The sequence below is a fragment of the Ranitomeya variabilis genome, chromosome 1 (assembly GCF_051348905.1).
Source record: "Ranitomeya variabilis isolate aRanVar5 chromosome 1, aRanVar5.hap1, whole genome shotgun sequence".
Lineage (NCBI taxonomy): Eukaryota > Metazoa > Chordata > Amphibia > Anura > Dendrobatidae > Ranitomeya > Ranitomeya variabilis.
This window is the reverse complement of record NC_135232.1, coordinates 1140785628-1140799723: the sequence shown is the minus strand read 5'-3', so window position 1 is coordinate 1140799723 and position 14096 is coordinate 1140785628. Positions and strand designations below refer to the sequence as shown.

The 14096-nt window shown below is 44.6% G+C and overlaps 1 protein-coding gene across 1 annotated transcript in view; it reads left to right on the top strand.

The window, feature by feature from the left end:
- LOC143800681 (vomeronasal type-2 receptor 26-like) overlaps window positions 1–14096 on the top strand; it is a 58084-nt gene that overhangs the window by 31907 nt on the left and 12081 nt on the right. Inside the window, exon 2 of the mRNA XM_077281204.1 lies at window positions 12709–13602. Within this exon, the coding sequence (XP_077137319.1) occupies window positions 12709–13602 (894 nt within the window). The remainder of the gene's footprint in view (window positions 1–12708; window positions 13603–14096) is intronic.

Below are 14096 nucleotides of genomic sequence, written 5' to 3'. Positions count from 1 at the left end.
GGGCCTCTGCAATTTCCCTCAGACTAGGGAAATACTGACTGACCCTCTACCTGAAGTTTACACTGATGGTGTGCATGTCCAGGCCTCGAACCTCACCCTGCCTTTTGTTTCAACCCTAAGCTGAAAACCTCCACCCTCCACCCAGTGAATGCAATACACCAATACCCACAGTTAGCACAGACAAGGATAAAGGAAAATATACACCACGCCGCAGTCACTCAGGAATTCACTATAAATGTGCAGGGCAAAATTAATACAAATATAGGAAGGAGTAAATAAGACAAAGGAAAATACACCACCAGCAACGATTCTCCAACAACCAGCTCTCCACTCCAGACCGAAATAACAACGCACAAGACAGAAGCTATAATCGGCAACACCCAATGATCAGGAGAACTATTTAAAGGCAATGGGCATGGCCCAGCTTCCAATCCGAGGATCAGGTAAATTAACCCCGGAACAGCTAGACAAAATCTAGCCGACGCCAATGAGCAAATAGTGGTCAAAAGCGGAACTACCGCTGTCTGTCGGACGACCTGGTCTGAACAGCGTCCGACATGACAGTAAGCCGTCTGTCTGCCCATTTTAGAGAGTCAGCTCCAGCTTCAGCCGCCCTTGCCAGGCTTCACCAGCATTTGCAGCTTCCGGCTCAATGACTGGTGTGTGAGGTCCCCACACCCTGGAAGTCTACTCTACATATGTTGGAAAAGATTTGTGAGTAGAAGAGGGCAACATCAACAAGGTCGTTCATATCCAGGTCAGACTCCACACATAAGACCTCAGGAGTGGACATGGATGTCAGACATATGTACCATCCAACAAAACTTTGAGGACTGCGCCAAGATGGTGAGCAACGATGATGCCATAATTAGCATCACCATCCTCTCTGATCACAATTAAAGAGGATGAATTGCAAGCAGAGCACGAGGACATGGATCAAGGAACCATACAGGGGTTTTACACTCAGCCCAACCTCATATCTTCCCAATGTGGATTGGTAGGCAATGAAAGAGGAGCAGGAGGATGGTGCAGGAGCAGGAGGTTTCTCAGGCCCTCAAATCGTGCCGGCACAGAGGCAAGGGGTGCTGTCACAAGAAGTGCAATGCTTGAGAAGATGGTGACTGAGTACCTTGGAGATTGTGCAAACATCCTCCGGGATTCCTCTGTGCCTTTTAATTATTGGGTATCCAAGTTGGACACGTGACATGAACTGTCTCTCTACACCTTGGAGATGCTGGTCTGCCCTACAGCTAGAGTTCTGTCAGAGTGGGTTTTTAGTGCCGCAGGTGAATTTATAACAGATAAGCGCATCGGCCTGTCAACTGAAAATGCTTATAAAAATGAACAAGGGCTGGATTGGGAAAGACTTCTGAACACTACCAAGTGAAAACAGCAAAACATAACCTCTAATACATTCTCTTTTTTGGGGAAGTGTATTCTCATGCACCTCTTCAAAACCACACATGGGTATTCGCTTCCAGATTTGGTCTGTTTGTTGTTACTCTCCTCCTTATCCTCATCCGCAACCACTAGAACACCAAGGTAGGGTCAGCGTCTCATGAAACCCGATCTGATTCCTGTGTGGGTTCGGCCATGTAGTACGCGACTTTCGCGCCAAAGTCGCGTTTCAATGACGCTAAAAGCACCATTTCTCAGCCAGTGAAGGTGGACGCAGAGTGTGGACAGCGTGATGACATAGATCTCAGTCCCCACCATCTTAGAGAAGGGCATTGCAGTGATTGGCTTGCTTTCTGCCGCATCACAGGGGCTATAAAGGGGCGTTCCCGCCGACCGCCATCTTACTGCTGCTGATCTGAGCGTAGGGAGAGGTGCCGCTTCGTCAGAAGCAGGGATAGTGTCAGGCAGGGTACATAAAGCCACAAACCGCTTGTGCTGTAGCGATTTCCACTGTCCAACACCACCTTTGGTTTGCAGGGACAATGGAAGCTACATTTTTTTTTCCTCAGCGCTGTAGCTCATTGGGCTGCCCTAGAAGGCTCCCTGACCCTGATAGCTGCGTTGCTGTGTGTGTACGCCGCTGTGCAAACCAACTGCTTTTTTCAAAGCACAAATCCTGTTGTTCCTTCCTTTCTGCACAGCTATCTTGTGTGTTTGTCCACACTTTTGTGTGCAGCAGTCCTTTTTATAGCTGCCTGCCATACTTTTCTGAGATTACTGCAGGGAGATAAAGATTGGCAAGTCTGCCTCTGTGCAATTGCTGTGTGTGGCATCTGTCTCTCACTGTGTGCCACAGAAAACCAGTGTGTAATACTGGGCCTTTTTTTTTTTTCTTGGTAAATTCTCCCTGAAAAAAAAAAAATAATAGTGGGAGATAAAGATTGGCAAGTCTGCCTCTGTGCCATTGCTGTGTGTGGCATCTGTGTCTCATTGTGTGCCACAGAAAACCAGTGTGTAATACTGGGCCATTTTTTTGGGGGGGGGTAAATTCTCCCTGAAAAAAAATAAATAAATAGTGGGAGATAAAGATTGGCAAGTCTGCCTTTGTGCCATTGCTGTGTGTGGCATCTGTATCTCATTGTGTGCCACAGAAAACCAGTGTGTAATACTGGGCCATTTTTTTTGGGGGGGTAAATTCTCCCTGAAAAAAAATAAATAAATAGTGAGAGATAAAGATTGGCAAGTCTGCTTCTGTGCCATTGCTGTGTGTGGCATCTGTCTCAAATTATTGGGGCACAGAAAACCTAGTGTGTCATACTGTTAATTTATTTTTTTTTTAATCCTCCCTGAAAACAAAAAATAGTGGAAGATTAAGATTGGCATTTCTGTTTGAGTGCCGGTCGTGTGTGTGCCATCTGTCTCAAATTATTGTGGCACAGAAAACCTAGTGTGTAACATTGGGCCTGGTTTTCCTTTCAGTGTCAGCCACCTATAAAGGTGTATATAAGGCTGGTTTCACACTTGCGTTTTGATCTGCAGCGTTTTTTAAAAAAACGCATGTGGTGAAAAAACGCATGTAAAAGCGGCAAAACACCGTGGTTTTTTAACGCATGCGTTTTTGCGCCCAAAAAAATTTGCGGCAAAACACAGCGTTTTCCCGCGTTTACATGCGTTTTTTCCCGCGTTTGCGTTTTTGAAGCCCATGCTGAGAAGTGTGTGACAGCTGCCAAACATCAAAATCAACTAGAAAACACACTATTAATAGAATTAGCTAGGGTTAGGGTTAGGATCCCTAGGGTTAGGGTTAGGGGTAGCTTTTTATTAGAATGTCCTGGTCACCAGGTCACTGATAAGCCACCCCCCACCATCAAGGTGATAAAGGGATCCAAACCCTAACCCTACCCCTAACCCTACCCCTAACCCTAAGCCACCCCCCACCATCAAGGTGATAAAGGGATCCAAACCCTAACCCTACCCCTAACCCTACCCCTAACCCTACCCCTAACCCTAACCCTACCCCTAACCCTACCCCTACCCCTAACCCTACCCCTAAACCACCCCCACCATCAAGGTGATAAAGGGATCCAAACCCTAACCCTACCCCTAACCCTACCCCTAACCCTAACCCCACCCCTAACCCTAACCTGAAATATGTGGCACTGAAATATGTGGCACTGAAATACGTTTATATACGTATATACGTATATAAGTGCCACGATATTTCAGTGGCCACATATTTAAGTGCCACGTATTTACGTGCCACGTATTTACGTGCCACGTATTTAAGTGCCACGCATATAAGTGCCACGTATTTAAGTGCCACGTATTTCACGTAAATGCCACAATATTTAAGTGCCACGTATTTAAGTGCCACGTATATAAGTGCCACGTATTACATGTATTTAAGTGCCACGTATTTAAGTGCCACGATATTTAAGTGCCACGTATTTAAGTGCCACTTATATAAGTGCCACGTATATAAGTGCCACGTATTACACGTATTTAAGTGCCACTTATTTAATGCCACGTATATAAGTGCCACGATATTTAAGTGCCACGTATTTAAGTGCCATGTATATAAGTGCTACGTATTACACGTATTTAAGTGCCACGTATATAAGTGCCACGTATTTCACGTAAATGCCACGATATTTCAGTGCCACGTATTTCAGTGCCACGCATTTAAGTGCCACGTATTTACGTGCCACGATATTTCAGTGCCACATATAACCACGTAGTTATAGTATTTATAGTACGTGGCACTTAAATACGTGGCACTGAAATACGTGGCACTATGACTGTCAGAAAATGTTCATTAAACGGTTAGGGGTGAGGTTAGGGGTAGGGTTGGGGTTGGGGTTTTCTTGTTTTTTTGTGTTTCCTTGTGTTTTTCTATAAAAACGCATGCGTTTTTAACGCAAACAAACGCATGTGCTTAAAAACGCATGCGTTTACATAGACAGCAATGCATTTTTTTGCCGCGAAAAAACTCATGCATTTTTTCACGGCAAAAAAATGCCGCAAGAAAATACTACAGGTAGCATTTCTGCAAATGAACGCACGCGTCAAAAAACGCATGCGTTGCCGAAAACGCGTCAAAACGCATGCGAAAAAAACGCATGTGTTTTTAATGTTAAGTATAGGGGAAAAAAACGCATGCGTTTTTTTGCGTTTTTTAGCGCTAAAACGCAGCTTACAAAAACGCAAGTGTGAAACCAGCCTAAATCCTACCGAATTTAGAGTTCACCTTATAAGTTGTTTTACAGTAACAAATACCGTTACTTTGGTTACGTTTTGCAAACAATGAGGAAGTCTGGTGGAAGAGGTCGTGGCCGTGGGCGGTCATTGTCAGCTGGTAATGATGGTAGTGGTGGTGGAGCATCAGGTGGTCATGGTAAAAGCAGTACAGCACCTAAGTCTCGAGTTGTTGAGCCAAAAACGTCGTCTGCCTACACAAGGCCTCGAACGCTACCTTTTCTGGGAGTAGGAAAACTGCTTTTAAAGCCGGAGCAGCAAGAACAAGTTTTGGCTTTCCTTGCTGACTCAGCCTCTAGCTCTTTTGCCTCCTCTTCTGAAAGTGCAAAATGTAAAAGCAGCGCGTCGTTAGTGGATGTTCACTGTCAGGGACAAGTCGCTTCCTTGTCTTATTCACCCAGAACAAAAGAGAAGGATGCGTCAGGAGACACAACGGGTTACTCCATGGAGCTCTTTACACATACCATTCCTGGGTTAGACAGTGAAACAGTTAACAGGCCATGCCCATTAGAAGTTGAATCGGACATGGAGTGCACTGATGCACAGCCACAGCCAGATTACTATGCTGTTCATTTGACTCAGACCAGAACATTGCCCTCGAAGTGTACTGAGCCAGAATCAAACACAGCTGAGACTAAGGTGCCCCTTCATGAACGCTATGCCACCGGCTTACACGGTGACACAGACAAAGTTGCACACGAGATAAAAGAGGAGGTCATAGATAGTCATAGTCATAGTCATAGTCATAGTTATTAAGGTTGAAGGAAGACTGTAAGTCCATCTAGTTCAACCCATAGCCTAACCTAACATGCCCTAACATGTTGATCCAGAGGAAGGCAAAAAAATGACCCAGTTGTTGACCCCGATTGGCAGCCATTAGGGGAACAGGGTGCAGGCGGCAGTAGTTATGAAGTGGAGGAGGAGGAGGAGGAGCCGCAGCAGGCATCAAAATCACAACAGGTTCCATCTGCCGGGCCCGTATCTGGCCAAAAACACGTGGCAAAACCAAAACCAGTTGGAGGACAGCGTGGCCATCCGGTTAAAGAAGCTCAGTCTGCAATGCCTGAAAAGGTATCCGATAGTAGAAAGAGTGCAGTCTGGCATTTTTTTTATACAAAATCCAAATGATCAGCGCAAAGTCATCTGTCAAAAATGTTCAACTACCTTAAGCAGAGGTCAGAATCTTAAAAGTCTAAATACAAGTTGCATGCATAGACATTTAACCACCATGCATTTGCAAGCCTGGACTAACTACCAAACGTCCCTAAAGGTTGCAGCACCCTCGGCCAATGAAGCTAGTCAGCAACGCTACATCCCTTCCCTCCCTGTAAGCCCACCATTTCCCGCAACACTTGCAGTATCTGTGCAGCTTTTGTCTCGAGGCCAAAGCAGTCAGGGAATCACCAGGTTCATAGTAGCAAACACTGCTTGTAGGGCACCAGCAAGAATACTATCTCCAAACCTCTCTCAGTCTGCCATGTCCACCGGCACCACCGCTAGTTCCACGATCTCCAGCTCTCCAGTCTAGCTCACCCTACATGAGACTCTTGTTAGGAAAAGGAAGAACTCATCCTCGCATCCGGGTACACAGGGTTTGAATGCCCACATTGCTAGACTAATCTCATTAGAGATGATGCCCTACCGGTTAGCTGAAAGTGAAGCTTTCAAAGCACTGATGGACTACGCTGTACCACGCTACGAGCTACCCAGTCGACACTTCTTTTCTAGAAAAGCCATCCCAGCCCTCCAACATCATGTTAAAGACCGCATCTTCAATGCACACAGGCATTCTGTGACTACAAAGGTGCACCTGACAACAGATGCATGGACCAGTAGGCATGGCCAGGGACGTTATGTGTCCATCACGGCACACTGGGTGAATGTGGTGGATGCAGGGTCCACAGGCGACAGCAATATTGGGACAGTTCTGCCTAGCCCACGGTCAAGGAAAGAGTTGGCTGTAGGCGTTCGCCCCCCCTCCTCCTCTTCCTCCTCCTGCAGAAGCGAGAGCTCGTCCACAGACCGCTGTCACCCATCCACTCCATCCGCAGCTGCCACTGTTGCACACCAGGTGTGCCATTATGGGACTGCTAGTGGCAAGCGTCAGCAGGCTGTATTGGCAATGAAGTGTTTGGGCGACAACAGACACACCGCGGAAGTTCTGTCAGAGTTCTTGCAGAAAGAAACTCAGTCATGGCTGGGCACTGTACATCTTGAGGCAGGCAAGATAGTGAGTGATAACGGAAGGAATTTCATGGCTGCCATAGCCCTTTCCCAACTGAAACACATTCCTTGCCTGGCTCAGACCTTAAACCTGGTGGTGCAGTGCTTCCTGAAAAGTTATCCGGGGTTACTCGACCTGCTCCTCAAAGTGCGCAGACTTTGCTCGCATATCCGCCGTTCGCCCGTACACTCCAGCCGTATGCAGAACTATCAGTGGTCTTTGAACCTTCCCCAGCATCACCTAATCATCGACGTTGCAACAAGGTGGAACTCCACACTGCACATGCTTCAGAGACTGTGCGAACAGAGGCGTGCTGTTATGTATTTGTGGGAGGATACACGGGCAGGCAGTTGAGGGGCCCTGGGGCGGTACCGCCCGCCACAAGACAGTTCACCCCCCCAGCTCAAACTGTGCTCTACCACGTGCAAAATTATCTTGCACAACTCCACCAATGTTTGGTCTATGCGCTGACATCATAAAAATGCCTGGCACTGACAATACCAATTTGTTGACATCTATGATGCTAGTTAAAGTAGTCTGGGTCAGTGTCCTATATTGACACCAGTAAATACTTACTGCCAAATTACTATGTCAGAAACTCAGCAGATGAGCCCACCCCTGTAGCTAAGTATGCCACACTTTTTTTTTTTTTGGGGGTGGGGGTTTGCGAGACATTAACATCTATTTATTTTTTGTGAGCACTAACTGTGTCAGACACTCCTTGCAATCGTCCTCCGCTGACCACACCAATGCTGCCTGTGTACCCCTGCGCGATAACTCTAAGTGCCTTAAGCCTATTTTTAGTTGTTTTAGGCCTAGTAAGCCTGTCTGCGGTGCCTCCTTGCAATCCTCCTCCACTGACCACAACAATGCTGCCTGTGTACCCATGTAACCTATTTAAAACTGCCTTGAGCCTATTTTTAGTTATTTTAGGCCTAGTAAGCCTGTCTGCGGTGCTTCCTTGCAATCCTCCTCCACTGACCACAACAATGCTGCATGTGTACCCATGTAACCTATTTAAAACTGCCTTGAGCCTATTTTTAGTTATTTTAGGCCTAGTAAGCCTGTATGCGGTGCCTCCTTGCAATCCTCCTCCACTGACCACAACAATGCTGCCTGTGTGCCCCTGCGAGATAACTCTAAGTGCCTTGAGCCTATTTTTAGTTATTTTAGGCCTAGTAAGCCTGTCTGCGGTGCCTCCTTGCAATCCTCCTCCACTGACCACAACAATGCTGCTTGTGTTCCCCTGCGAGATAACTCTAAGTGCCTTGAGCCTATTTTTAGTTATTTTAGGCCTAGTAAGCCTGTCTGCGGTGCCTCCTTGCAATCCTCCTCCACTGACCACAACAATGCTGCCTGTGTACCTATGTAACCTATTTAAAACTGCCTTGAGCCTATTTTTAGTTATTTTAGGCCTAGTAAGCCTGTCTGCGGTCCCTCCTTGCAATCCTCCTCCACTGACCACAACAATGCTGCCTGTGTACCCATGTAACCTATTTAAAACTGCCTTGAGCCTATTTTTAGTTATTTTAGGCCTAGTAAGCCTGTCTGCGGTGCCTCCTTGCAATCCTCCTCTACTGACCACAACAATGCTGCCTGTGTACCCATGTAACCTATTTAAAACTGCCTTGAGCCTATTTTTAGTTATTTTAGGCCTAGTAAGCCTGTCTGCGGTCCCTCCTTGCAATCCTCCTCCACTGACCACAACAATGCTGCCTGTGTACCCATGTAACCTATTTAAAACTGCCTTGAGCCTATTTTTAGTTATTTTAGGCCTAGTAAGCCTGTCTGCGGTCCCTGCTTGCAATTCTCCTCCACTGACCACAACAATGCTGCCCGTGTACCCCTGCGAGATAACTCTAAGTGCCTTGAGCCTATTTTTAGTTATTTTAGGCCTAGTAAGCCTGTCTGCGGTCCCTCCTTGCAATCCTCCTCCACTGACCACACCAATGCTGCCCGTGTACCCCTGGAACCTATTTTAAAATGCATAGAGCCTATCTTTTTATTTTATTTAATATTAATAAAGCCATGATGGACTACGCTGTACCACGCTATGAGCTACCCAGTTGACACTTCTTTTGCGAGAAAAGCCATCCCAACCCTCCACCAGCATGTAAAAGACCGCATTGTCCATGCACTCTGTCAATCTGTGAGTACAAAGGTACACCTGACAACAGACGCATGGACCTGTAGGCCTGGCCACGGAAGGTTATGTGTCCATTACGGCGCAATGGGTTAATGTGGTGGATGCATGGTCCACAGGGGACAGCCTACTAAGTCTGTCTGCAGTCCCTAATTCAAATTGTTCTCCACTGTATAAATCTGAGCTTCAACCTTCTGGCTCTCATTAAGTTGGTTTTTTTTTTAAATTGGTGGTTGGGGCCTACTAACGGTGTCTGACGCTCCCTGGTGTTGTCCTCAACTGAATAAATCTGAGCTTCAACCTTCTGGCTCTCATTAAGTGCTTTTTTAAAAAAAATTGGTGGTTGGGGCCTACTAACGGTGTCTGACGCTCCCTGGTGTTGTCCTCAACTGAATAAATCTGAGCTTCAACCTTCTGGCTCTCATTAAGTGCTTTTTTTTAAAAAAATTGGTGGTTGGGGCCTAATAACTCTGTTTGCCGCTCCCTGGTGTTGTCCTCAACTGAATAAATCTGAGCTTCAACCTTCTGGCTCTCATTAAGTGCTTTTTAAAAAAAAATTGGTGGTTGGGGCCTACTAACGGTGTCTGACGCTCCCTGGTGTTGTCCTCAACTGAATAAATCTGAGCTTCAACCTTCTGGCTCTCATTAAGTGCTATTTTTAAAAAAATTGGTGGTTGGGGCCTACTAATGGTGTCTGCCGCTCAAAGGTGTTCTCCTCCACTGAACAAAGCAGTGCCGCCTGTTTACTCCTGCTACCAATTTTGAACTTTATTTTGCTCACTTTATTATTTGGGCCTACTAACTGTGTCTGCCTCTCATTTCAGTTGTCCTCCAGTGAACTAAGCAATGCCGCCTGGTTAGTCCTGTTACCAATTTTGAACTGCATTTAGCCCACTTTATTATTTGGGCCTATATCAGTGTTTCCTCCTCATCCTGCCCATTGCCCAGCCGGTGCTAGATGAGTCTTGTGGTATTTTGACCCAGACCACTACATTCCCCTTGCACGCTACACAGCCACAATCTGACCCTGCTGAAACGTTGGTTCCCCTTCCCGCATACTATACCACTTTACACAGGGACAAAGAGGAAGGTGCAGATGAAAGTGCAGGTTTCTTCAACAGGTAGGGGGGCATACTCGTTGGCGACGTCACAGGCACAGGGCCCATCAGGGTACGCAAAAGTGTCGCTGCCGGTGGGAGGCGCCCCCGCCATGCAAACACACCGCCGTACTTTGAGGGGCCTGTGCCAATGCCAATGCGAACGAGTGGGCCTCCCTGCTTGCTCAGGATCACAGCACTTGCAAAGTTGAAATACTTACCTCTCACTGCTCCACCGCCGTGACGTAGTCCACGTTTCCTGGGCCCACTAAAACCTTGAACCAGCCCTACCCCCACAACTTTTGCCCAATGACCCCCAATTTCCAATGCCCAACTATTATTATAAAGTTAATTAAGATTAACAAGCTTCAGAAACAAGAATGGATGTTTTTTGCATTAAAATGAGCACTGTAGGTGTTTTCCTGGCCTCCACTCACTGCCGACTATGCATCCCCATTGACTTGCATTGGGTTTCATGTTTCGGTCGATCCCCGACTTTTTGCGATAATCGGCCGACTTCACTCGACTCGACTTTGCACAAAGTAGGGTTTCGCAAAACCCGACTCGATATTAAAAAAATGAAAGTCGCTCAACCCTACACCAAGGTGAACGGATTCTGTGATGCCAAAGTCACAATTTTTTTGTGCAAAGGTGTTTTTATGATGCCCGTTACTAATTGGAAACTAAAACAAATGTTACTCCCACAGGGAGAAATGTCATGAAAAAAAAGATGTACATCTATTATTCCCATTTATTCTTATATTTTCCATTTTCCCTAACTCTGAACAGTCCTCTAATGAGGTAGTGTATACCTCTTCAATCGGAAATAATTCAAAGACTTTTATATTATATTTTTATTTATAGCGCTGTCTCTGAGCTTTTGCTAGGGACAAACTTATATCATTGAACACATTCTGGCTTCAAATCTATGAACCAGTGTTTGCCCCTCCATTTTGTTATTTATGTTCATAGGTGTATTCACATTTTGTATTTATTTACTTTATTTTATTATGATTTATCTTTATGTCTCCTCATTCTCCACCATTAGATCACCAGGCTTAACATCTTCTGTGCTGCTACAGACAGTCAATTTTTTTTTGGCAAGGGTGTCTATGATGCCCATAGTATATTTAAAAAAATAATTTCCCCCATTGGGGAAATGTTTGTCAGCCCATGCACTGCATGTATGGTCATTACAGGTCTAGGAGACCCACTCCTTTACATTGGGCTTAGTTTTTCATGAGGCCTTCAGAAATATCTCTTCATTCTCGACCACTAGATCAGCAGGCTTAACGTCTTCTGTGCTGCTACAGACAGTCAATTTGTTGGCAAGGGTGTCTATGATGCCACAGTATATTTTTTTTTTATTTACCCCATTGGGGAAATGTTTGTTAGCCCATAAAATTCATGTATGGTTGTTACAAGCCTAGTAGACCCACTCCTTATCATTGGGCCTAGTTTTTAATGAAGCCTTCCTCCATCTCATCATTTTTCACCACTAGATCACCAGGGTTCACGTGTTCCGTGCTGCTACAAACGGTCAATTTTTTTTCAAGGGTGTCTGTGATCCCAATTAAATATTCTTTCACAAATGTATCCAACATGGGGAAATGTTTGTCAGCCCATACACTTAGTGTATGGGCATTACAAGTCAAGGAGACACGCTCCTTAACATTGGGCCTAGTTTTTAATAATGACTAACTCCACATACATATCATCATTCTCCGCCACTAAAACACCATAGTGAACGTGTTCTGTGCTGCTACAGCCATTCAATTTTTGGCCAAGGGCGTCTATGATCCCCATAAATAATTGTTTAAAAATGTAACCCCCATGGGGATATGTTTGTCTGCTGGGCATCACAAGTCTAGGAGAGACACTCCTTTGTAATGGGACAGCTTATTTATGAGGCCCTCCTCCATGTTTCTCCCAAAGGGTATTGGAGTCCATGCAAATTTGGGTAAAGGCGGAACTTGCATTCAATGCATAAGGAAACAGTATGGCAAGACTAACTGAAGAATGTGAAGTGGGTTTTCCTGTGGCCATCCAGTACCTGGGTTCAAAGGCTTATTGCGGTGCATTTGACTTGATAGCAGGGCAGGCCTTGCAGGTAATACATAAGAAAACAGTATTGCAGGACCAACTGAGGAATGTGAAGTGTCTTTTCCTGTGGCCATGTAGTACATGGGTTCAAAGGCTTATTGGGGTGCATATAATTTCATAGCAGGGCAGGCCTTGCATTCAATGAACATTTTCTCAGGAAGCCCTCCTGTACCTCTCGTGAAAGGGATATTGGGGTGCATTGTAATTGTTGGCAGCCCAGCCACTCACTTCATAGGCAATAAAAGCATAGGAGACCGACTATTTAAAAATGGCCTTTTAACAATATTAATACCTCCTGATGCCCCTCTAAAAATAGGCTTTGTGACTTCAAGAGTCCCTCCTTCATAAATGAAACAAGATGTGTTTCCTTATGTGTCACACATAATTACTTGGATACCTGAAGCCATTAGTGAGTTGTGTTTTGCTGAATTACCTGAGTTGTAAAATATGTCTTTGTCATAAAACTCTTCAATAGAGTAGTCCTATAGGGGTTGGTTAAGGTTTACTGTTTGTTTGTTGTTGTTTTTTTAGACAGTGTATCATGCCAAAAATGTCCAGAAGATCAGTGGCCAAATGACTTCAATCAATGTGTACCGAAATCTATTGAATATTTGTCCTACAAAAATGACCCTGCAGTTCTTGTAATTTCTGTAATTTCTGTCTTATGTTTTCTTAAAACATCTGTAATTTTGGGAATTTTTATTATTTTTCAAGATACTCCAGTTGTTCAAGCAAATAATAAAACCATGAGTTTAATTCTCCTGGTTTCCATCATGTTGAGTTTCCTCTGTGTATTTTTGTTTTTGGGTCGTCCTACGCATGTCACCTGCATGCTTCGTCAGACTTCATTTGGGATCATCTTCTCTGTAGCCATATCTTCTATTCTGGCTAAAACCATCATGGTCTACATGGCCTTCAAGGCCACCAAACCTGGGACTTCTTGGAGACAATTGATTGGTGTGAGGATTACAAACTGTGTGGTCTTCTTCTGCTCATTTATACAAGTTTTGCTCAGTATCATTTGGTTATCTACTTCTCCTCCATTCCCAGAGATGAACACTGACTTTTATGAGGACAAGATCATATTTCAGTGTAATGAAGGGTCAATGTTGGCCTTTTCCATGCTCCTGGGTTATATGGGACTACTTGCTGCCATCAGTTTCACTGTTGCTTTCTTGGCCAGAAATTTACCTGATAGTTTCAATGAAGCTAAGAACATCACATTCAGCATGCTGGTGGTCTGCAGTGTTTGGGTGGCTTTCATCCCATCCTACATGAGTGTTACGGGGAAAAATACTGTTCTTGTAGAAATATTTGCTGTAATAAGTTCAAGTTTTGGCATTTTAGGCTGCATATTCCTCCCTAAATGTTACATCATACTGGTGAGACCAGAGTTAAACTCAAAATGTAGTTTATCCAGGCAAATAAAAGCAAACACCAAGGGTATGTGCACACTTTGAGTATTTGGATGCAAAAATTTCTGCACCATTCCTCCATCTCTTGACAGGAAAAACACAGCTTTTTTTATTCCTTTGAGATGCGGCTTTGCATATGTTTTTCACTTGCTTTTGTCCATTGTTTTTGCACAGCAATGAATTCTATAGATATAGATGATAGATATACATAACATATATGCAGTAGCTTGTGAACATTTCCACCTCCCTAGGCTTTTACCTATTTTGTTACATTATTTACAACCTGGGTTTAAATATTTTGTTATCCGATTTGTGTGTAATGCACTAAATAGTCTAAGTTGATGAAGTGAGAAATATATAGGAATAAAATACATTTTTGGGATAAAAAATAATAATTGGCATCTGTATATGTATTCACCTCTATTTGTAATGAAGCTCCTAAATATTTCAGGTGCAAACAA